General features: G+C 50.0%; 1 protein-coding gene across 1 annotated transcript in view; it reads right to left on the bottom strand.

Moving 5' to 3' along the window:
• Rbm19 (RNA binding motif protein 19) overlaps window positions 1-4,511 on the bottom strand; it is an 82,459-nt gene extending 77,948 nt beyond the window's left edge. The window contains exons 1-5 of the mRNA NM_028762.1: window positions 4,375-4,511; window positions 2,182-2,364; window positions 1,273-1,392; window positions 1,094-1,129; window positions 723-927 (exon numbers count right to left, since the gene is read on the bottom strand). Of these exons, the coding sequence (NP_083038.1) occupies window positions 723-927; window positions 1,094-1,129; window positions 1,273-1,392; window positions 2,182-2,364; window positions 4,375-4,410 (580 nt within the window). The 5' untranslated portion in view covers window positions 4,411-4,511. The remainder of the gene's footprint in view (window positions 1-722; window positions 928-1,093; window positions 1,130-1,272; window positions 1,393-2,181; window positions 2,365-4,374) is intronic.
• Window positions 4,512-9,305: the final 4,794 nt, after the last annotated feature.

The raw sequence follows: 9,305 nt of genomic DNA, 5'->3' as shown, positions 1-9,305 counted from the left end.
GTAAGGAGCTTCACAGATCTAAAGCAACAGGGGCAGCTGCACTATGAGCCAGCTTGTCAGGAAGATATAAAGGTAGGCAGATACAAAGGTAGGCAGGTTCCTGAGTTTAGAGTCAGCCTGGGACATAGGGAGTTTAGGCCCAGGTCTAGGCCCAGGCCCAGGCCCAAGTGTGGTAGGAATGGTAATTCCAGAGCAGGGTATCACCCAGCTATCTTATTGCCCGTGCTTGTGCTGGCTGTCTCTAAGAATCAGGGGGCTGGGATCATGGGAGGCTGGGATTCTGAGAGGCTGATTCATGGGATAATCAAAAGGGAACCTCGGGTAATGAGCAAATTGATATATATAAAAAACTGGGCTTTGATTTGCAAGAGATGAGATTTTAGAATTGCAAAAAAAGTTGTCTTGATAAAAAAGCTATCTGGAGATCAGAGAAAGCAGAACATAGAACAATCTGGAAAGCTATCTTGGGCAGAACATAGGCTGTCAGTTTGTAACTTGTAATTTGACTGAGTCGTTTGTTTCTCCGCTCCCTGATACCCCTTCTCTCGGGAACCCCTCTCCAAGCCCAGGCTGGTCCTTGGCACTTTTCTTAGCCCATGTCACCAGAAAGTGTCACACAAATTGTCCTTTGTATGTCTGTGCCAAGTATATGGTACTTGTGCCCATCAGGCCAAGGCCAGGCAAAGGCCAGAAGGCACAGCACTCCCGGGACTCACACTCACCTTCAGGGTCCTCTCTGGCTGGCTCCTCCTCACTCTCCTGCCCAGAGTCAGAGTTGGAGTCGGAGTCGAAGTTCAGATAGTCACTTGATGCCTTGGTTTTTGCTTTTGGGAGCTTGGCCTCCAAAGCGTCGTTTGCCCACGTGGCCACTTGGGTCCTCTTCTGATGAATTGACAGGAACTCCTGGAACTTGGCATCTTCCTTCAGCTGTGGCAGGTGGAAGAGGCAGGAGGAGGGACAGGAGGAGGGAGATGAGGCAGCGCTTCAGGAGGCTCGGTGTTCCAGCCCTCCTCCCTCTCAGTGCTCACAGGCCTCCTCCTTCTTCAGCCACACAACACTCACCCTCCTCCCTCTCTACCCACAGAATACTCACCTTCTCCAGGTCACTGGGCCCTTTTTTCTTCTTGTCCTGAAAGTAGAAGGCAGACGGGCTCACGCCGATGCTGGGCGTACCCACCTTCCAAAACCATCCTAAATATACTCCCAACTCCTTCCCAGCCAGAGACCACCCTGCCATCACTGGGCACAGGGCTGGGGGTACTGCCTACATACCTTTTTAGTGTCTGAGGGAACGGAGTCTTGCGACGGCTGCTTGGGCTGACTTGACTTCTGGGCATGCTTGCTCCAAGCTCGGGGCTTCGATGGGTCTCCAAAGGACTTGCAGAATTCGACCTGCATGGGAAAGAGAGCTGGCTTCCACAGCTGCTGAGGTCCCTAGGCACGTGTGCATCCCCTTCAGCACAGGAGTATGGGTTTCCCAGAGTGCAGTGGTCGCTGACCTGCTATCTGCTTTAAAGCGAATCACTTTCATTCCCAGCCTAGACACTGCCCCCCAAAAAGTCATGCTGCCATTTACAGAAGACTAATTCTGTCTCCCAGGCCATCCAGAAGAACGTGACAGGAAATGCTATTGTCCCCTGGGAGTCAGCCCCTGCCTAGTACAGGGCAACAGGGAGCAATGGCCACAAGTCAGGTGACTATTTACCACAAGGCAAGTTCAGTTACAGCAGAAAACAAGCCCAGGGTACCAGGGACAGTTGGGTGACCAGAGGAGTGTGGAAGAACGCCTGGGACCACACATGAACTGATTCATCCCTCTGTTCTGGTAACTCCACTACATCCTCTGAGGCAGCCTTTGGGAGGGCACTCCCACAAGCCATGCCCAGATGGTCTAGGCTGTTGCTGGTCAGCAAACTGCTTTCTCCTAGGGATGGATGCCCCTGTAGAAGTAACTGCGCCTACCAGTTCTATCACACTTATCACTCGTGGTCAGGGTACAAAGGTCAAACAACGTAAAAGAGTGAAGAGTTAAAAAGTACTTTAATAATTCAGAAACTCGGGGAGGGCCCAGTGAGCAGTGGGCCGACTCTCAGGCAACGATGCTCAAGCACTTGAAAGCCTGGGTAGTCCTGAGGTAAGGCAAACTCTACGGTGGGCAGGATGAGACTCGCTCAGACTCACGGTGATCCGGGTCGTGTCAATAAAGCTCCGGTGGAAATGGTTCAGTGCTGCCTGGGCCTCCTCCTCCGACTTGAAACCTATGAAGCCGAACTTTCGGAACTTGCCGTCTTTGGTGAACTTGAGGCTGCAGTCGGTCAGTGTGCCAAAGGCGGCAAACAGCTGCCGGAATCGCTCCTCCTTCATCTAGAGCAGAAGGATATAATGAGAGAGAGGAGGGAGAAGGGTCCCTGGAGCCAAGAGACAAATAACCTAGAGGGCCTGGAGGGAATCCTGAGATGAGCAGGTGACAGACCTTGACTTTTTTAAGGGTGGCCAGGTCCTGGCTCAGAGCCTGACACCCGCTGAGCACCCCTGAGCAGGCCATTCAGTTCTTTAATAAGGAAATGGAACTTCAAGGCACCTCAATTGGTCTCTTCTCTTTCTTGCCCTGTCCCCGTTGAGGAAGACATCAATTACAACTTCCATCCTGAGGCTGCCACAACAAACAAGATACCCAACAGAGGCTTGTCCAAATAAACAAAGACAAGGGAAGCTGTGTAAACGTTTGCTTACCTTGGGAGCCAGCGAATAATGGAGCCCATTAAAGATGCCCACACCCTGGTCCCCAGCACCTGGGGTTGCACTGTAGAACAATTACAATGGGGAGTGCAGCCCCATTGGGCCTCAAACTAGAGATCTGCCTGCCTCACTTCCCAGCCCCAGCAGGGGTGTCCCATTGCACCCAGATATTTCAAAAGAGATATTTTTTCAGGTGTGTTTTAAAACCTGGTGATAAGGCCAGGCGTGGTCAAGCACACCTTTAATCCTAGCACTCTGGAGGCAGAGGCAGGCAGATTTCTTTAGTTTGGGGCCAGCCTGGTCTACATAAATGTTAAGTTCCAGGACAGCCAGGGCTACTAAATGAGATCCCGTGTCAGAAAAGGACAGAAACCCTGAGATGAGGCTAGGTATGGTGGGGAGGCAGAAGCAGGTGTTCAAGGTCAGCCAGGGCTACAGATTTAAGAGTCTGTTTTTTTAAAAAAGCATCCCCCAAAACAACAAACAAAATCCCAAATAGGGGAGATCATCTTGGGTCTCCCTTTTGGGGGGGATGCATATGATATCCCACATACCAGATATTTACGTTATATTCATAATGAGAAAATTACAGTTATGCAGTAGCAACAAAATAACTTCATGACTAGGGGGTCACAACAGGAGGAACTGTATTAAAGGGGGGCACAGCATTTGGAAGGTTGAGGACTGCTGTTCTGGGGGGCACATGGTCCCAACAACAACAAAACAAATTTAATTAATTTATTTATTTTTAGCCACATCATCTTGCTATGTAACCCAGGCTGGCCTTGAACTCGCCACCCTCTGCCTATGGAAAGCTGACAACAGGTGTATGCACCACCACACTTGGCTTTGAAGTCTAATCTTGCTCTGTGATGGTGAACCAGTAAGCATTCTCTAGTCTGTTCCCTGTTGTGACACACATCAAGGATACAAAGCAATTTGGGGGGCGTGGGCTGGAGAGATGGCTCAGCAGTTAAGAGCACTGACTGCTCTTCCAAAGGTCTTGACTTCAAATCCCAGCAACCACATGGTGGCTCACAACCATCTGTAATGGGATCTGACGCCCTCTTCTGGTGTGTCTGAAGACAGCTACAGTGTACTTACACATAATAAAAAAATAAATCTTTTAAAAACAAACAAAAAAACCAAAGCAATTTGGGGAGGAAGACCATTGATTTGGCTTATGGGTCTCCATCACAGTCCGCCATCCAGGGAAGTCGAGGCAAGAACCGACGCAGACTTACTTGCCCCGCCAACATCTGTACACAGCCCAGGGACACTTGCCGAGGCGTGACAGCACCCACAGGGGGCTGGAACCTCCCACACCCATCACTCCTCAGAGCACCACAGGCTGGTCCACAGGCATATGGACGCAATAACATCCAATGAAGTTCCCTCTCCGTAAGTGACTCCGGTCTGGGTCAAACTGACCCAAACTGCCCAGCACAACATGGAAGGATCCTCAGAATGCTCGGAAGCCACTTTGCGGCTTGCTGAGCCCTCAGGACAGGGTGCCGCCTCCTTGGATTCCGGACCTCCCCAGTCCTGTCCCTGACTTAGAACCCCTCCATCCTTCACCCTCCATTCCCGGACCTCTGCTTCCACTTCCGGGCCCCATCCCCGGCTCCCGCTCACCCCATTCGGGAGGTTCTTCACGATCAGACGCGACATGGCTCTCAGGTTCCCTTCGCTTTTCAGACTCACGACCCCGGCGACAGCGACTTCCCACAACTTTCACGCCGCCACACTGGGCGCCGCCATTTTTAGCGAGTCACGTGGCCCCCGCCGCGTTCCATCCGGAAGTGGGTGTGGCCTCACGGGAGACTCTCTCCGGGGAAAGTCCCACCCACAAGGCGGGGTTGGCGGGGACGGGGGAAAGGCCCGAGCGCTCGCGTTTTCTCCGCCAGGTCTTGGGGCCTCTAAATCCCCGCAAGGAAGGCAGGAGGCGCTGATGTCCAACCCCCTCGGGATGACAGGCTTCTGGGAAAGAGCAGAGAGCCTAGAAAAAAAAAATTGTTTTAAAGGTAAAGGCAAGCGGATCTCCGAGTTCCAGGATAGCTAGGGCTGCACAGAGAACCCCCGTTACAAAAATAAAATTATAAAGGTTTATTTATTGTGTAAAGGCGTTGAACTCAGAAACCCTCCCGCCTCTGCCTCCCAAGTGCTGAGATTAAAGGTGTGCGCCACCACTGCTCAAATAGATTTTCTTCTTCTAAAAGACATTTTGCTCCATCTCCCCATATCCTTTCTTGTTACTGTTGGCAGCTTTATTGAGATACAGTCCAGGTGCCACACAATTTGCCCACTTAAAGTGGACAACTCCAGTTGGCAAGATGGCTCGTCAGATAAAGGCACTTGTGGGCAAGCCTGACAGCCTGAGATTTCCCTCCCCCCAACCCCCCAACCTTGGTTCTTCGTAGTGGGAGGAGAGAACCAATCTTAGAACATTTTTTATTGAAAAAAAAAAATGCAGCTAGGCAGTGATGGCGCTCGCCTTTAATCCCAGCGCTCAGGAGACAGAGGCAGGCAGATCTCTGAGTTAAGGCCAGTCTGGTCTACAGAGCTAGTTCCAGGACAGCCAAGGCTAAACCATTTTTTTCAGATAATTTATATAGATATTTTTAAAGATTTATTTATTATTATATGTAAGTACACTGTAGCTGTCTTCAGACACACCAGAAGAGGGAGTCAGATCTTGTTACGGATGGTTGTGAGCCACCATGTGGTTGCTAGGATTTGAACTCTGGACCTTCGGAAGAGCAGTCGGGTGCTCATACCCACTGAGCCATCTCACCAGCCCCCAGATAATATATTTTGATCATGGCTTCCCCGTCCCACCAGCTCCTTCCTGCCTCCCCACCAACCCAGCCCCCAGTCCTTTTGTTCTCTTTAGAAAGAAAACAGGCAAACAAAACAAACAAAAATGAAGGAGAAGGAGAAGAAGAGAATGAAAGAGAGACCACAAGAAACACCCCACACAGTCAGAAACCATTATATACAAGCAAAAGACCAGTCACCAACTTCCCGCCTTCTAGGAACCTAGAATCTATCTGGCATCTCTATGGATGTGTTACTTTCTTGGCTGATTTTTCTCTTCACATATTGTTTTCAAGGTTAATCCATGTCTCTGCATGAATCATCCTTCACTCGTTACCCCTCCCCACACACACACACACACACAAGTGTCAAATGTCGGACTCCAGTATGTTTGTGTATCCAACCATCTGTCTAAGGCATCTGGGTGGATGTACCCCATGGCTATTGATAGTAACATTGCTGAGAACGTCTGTGTTCGTGCCTGTCTCTACGTGGACATGTGTCTTCATTCCTCGCCGGCACAGTCCTAGGTTGGGGTCCCCCCCAGGTCTTTAGGAACTGGGTTTTTTTTTTTTTTTTTTTTTTTTTTCCGAGACAGGGTTTCTCTGTATAGCCCTGGCTGTCTTGGAACTCACTTTGTAGACCAGGCTGACCTCGAACTCAGAAATCCGGCTGCCTCTGCCTCCCAAGTGCTGGGATTAAAGGCGTGCGCCACCACCGCCCGGCCTTTAGGAACTTTTAATCAAATAGTTTTGCAAACTGTCTGCATTATTATGTTTTTCTGAAGGTTGCGTATGAAAAGGTTCATTTCCCGTCCTTCCGTTCTCATTGGTTCTTTTTAAATTACGCCCGCCTCACTGTCTGTTACTGCATATTTGATTGGCCGGAGCGGGTAGCCATCTTTGTCTCTGAACCCACTCCATCCCTGAGCTCCAAGACCAGCTCAAGCACAAAGCCCTAACCAGCATCTTCCTCTATGAGCTCCAGATGCAAGGAGCTCACGTGTCCAACAGAGCTGCAGAGCTGCACCAAGCACACAGAATTTACCGCTGGTGCCCAGAGGGAGAGGCACCTTCAGGAAAGTTCTTGCTGGGATCAGAGGTAGCAGCGGTGGTAGCTCGTGCTTGGAGCCCCAGTGCTAAGGAGGCAGAAGGCAGAGAAAGGTGTATCCTTGGGGTTTGCTGGAGACCTGGACTATCTAGTGAGCTCCAGGATAGGAGGGACCTTGTCTCAAAGGAGATTGGCCATATTCCTGAGGATGACATCTGGGTTTGTCTTCTGGTTTCCACATACATATGCATGCACACACTCTCCCGTGTGTGTGTGTGTGTGTGTGTGTGTGTGTGTGTGTGTGTGTGTGTGTGTATGTGTGTGTGTATACATATATACAACCATCTGTAAATGGGATCCGATGCCCTCTTCTGTTGTGTCTGAAGACAGCTACAGTGTACCCATATACATAAAATAAATAAAATCTAAAAAAAAAAAGGGGGGGGGGATGGCCCTTCCTAAAAGATGCCCCTCTCCTGGTCTTCTAGTACCTGTGGGAAAGGGTCCTTGACCTTGTCACAAGCATGGAAACATGACATCAGCTTGGATGATCTGGGTGGCCTTAGGTCTACTTACCGACAAGTGACCTTCAGCGGGAAGATAGAGATGAGACTGGATGTCACCTAAGACAGGCATGGCAGCCCCAGACTGTGGGCCAGGCATGCACAGAAGGGGCATGATCCTGAAGACAACTTAATCTCGGTCTTAATCACTGGAGACCTAGAGACACTAACTCTCTCATGGAATAATTTGTTATTCTAGCACAGAAAGAAATATAGATGGGCCCTGGTATAGTGGTCATGTCTTTAATCCCAGCACTTGGGAGACAGAGCCAGGAGGATCTCTGTGAACTGGGGGCCAGCCTGGTGTACAGGGTGAGTTCCAGGCCAGCCAGGGGTAAATAGTGAAATAGTCCCCTCCTCCATAAACCAGGCTCTGAAGGGCAGAGGACAGTGGAGCAGGGGCCACGGAAGAAGCTGGGTCGGTGTTCCAGGAGCTGTGGTAGTAGAGAGAAAGGGTCATCACAGAGCTATGGAAGGGTCTGTGGCTGGTTTAAGTGCATTTTCCAGGGTAACACTGGGAACAACTGTCTCAGTCATTGCTCTATTGCTGTGAAGAGACACCGTGACCAAGGCAACCCTGGTAAAGAGAAAGCATTTGATTGGTGACTTGTTTACAGTTTCAGAGGTTTAGTCCTTAACGATCATGGGGCGAGAATGTCGGCAGATAGGCAGGCAGGATGATGAAGAAGTACCTGAGAGCTTCATCCTGGTCCACAGGTGGAGGAGGGGGAAGGAAAGGCAGGAGGGAGGGGAGAGGAGAAGAGAGGGAGGGGAGGAGTGGGGAGACCAAGTCTACCCTGGGCTTTTGAAACCTCAGAGCTGGATCCCAGAGACATACCTCCTCCAAGGCCACGTTTATTCCAACCGGGACTAAACAAATATATGAATCCATGGGGGCCATTCTCATTCAACCCACAATGCTGACCAAGGACAGGGGTCCGTGTAGATAGAACACAGGACCTGGCAAAGAAGCCAAGATGGTTGACTAGGGACTAGATACTAGAGAATGGTCACAGGAAAACCTCCAAGATACACCAGAACACAGAGACAAGCAGAGGACCAAAGACTGTCATGTACATCGTCCCCGTCTGTAGGGACAGTGGCAGGGAAACAGCCTGCGATCTTTGTTTGTCACTGGCAGCCCTGCACTCAAACACTCTAATGGCTGGCTTTGTGTGTCAACTCGACACAGGCTGGAGGTATCACAGAGAAAGGAGCCTCCATTGAGGAAATGCTTCCATGAGCTCCAGCTGTAAGGCATTTTCTCAATTAGTGATGGGGGGGAGGGATTGTGTGTGTGGCCGTCCTGGGTTCTATAAGAAAACAGGCTGAGTAAGCCAGGGGAGCAAGCCAGTAAGCAGCATCCCTCCATGACCTGCTCTGCATCAGCTCCAGCCTCCAAGTTCCTGCCCTGTGTGAGCTCATGTCCTGACTTCCTTTGGTGATGAATAGCAATGTGGAAGTGTAAGCTGAATAAACCGGTTCCTCCCCAGCTTGCTTCTTGGTCATAGTGATTTGTGCAGCAATAGAAACTCCAACACCTACTGCCTCCTCGTTCTCCCCTCCTCCTCATGGGATGCTGCTCAACCTAGCATCTGTAATCCCTTCTCCACACTTTCCTTCTGCACACAGCAAGACCCACCTCGCCCTTTCTCCGAGGGAACGGATGATTTCATTTTAACTCCATCACATCTGAGACCCTATCTCCAAATAAGGTTCCCTGCTGTGGCACTCAATGTTAGTACAACTTCAATTTCTAAGTGTGTTGCAACCTTTTTAATTTTCTGTTGTTTCTGAGACAGGGCCTCTATACATAACCTTGGCTGTCTTAGAATTCACTCTGTAGACCAGGCTGGCCTTGAACTCAAAGATCTGCCCACCCCTGCCTCCCTAATGCTTAGGCTAAAGGCAGTTGTCACTGTGCCTTGCTTATGTTCAAGTGTTAACAATGACATTAGCAGTTGGGCATGGTGATGACGCCTTTAGAACCAGTACTTGGGAGGCAGAGGCAGGCAGATCTCTGAGTTCAAGGCCAGTCTGGTCTACAAAATGAGTTCCTGGAAAGCCAGGGGCTACACAAAGAAACTGTCTCAAAACAAACAAACAATAAAAATCTCAATGACACAATTACTTTAG

This window comes from Mus musculus, chromosome 5 (assembly GCF_000001635.26).
Source record: "Mus musculus strain C57BL/6J chromosome 5, GRCm38.p6 C57BL/6J".
Taxonomy (NCBI): domain Eukaryota; kingdom Metazoa; phylum Chordata; class Mammalia; order Rodentia; family Muridae; genus Mus; species Mus musculus.
Note: the sequence above shows the minus strand (reverse complement) of the source record. Positions and strands in the feature narration are given on the sequence as shown.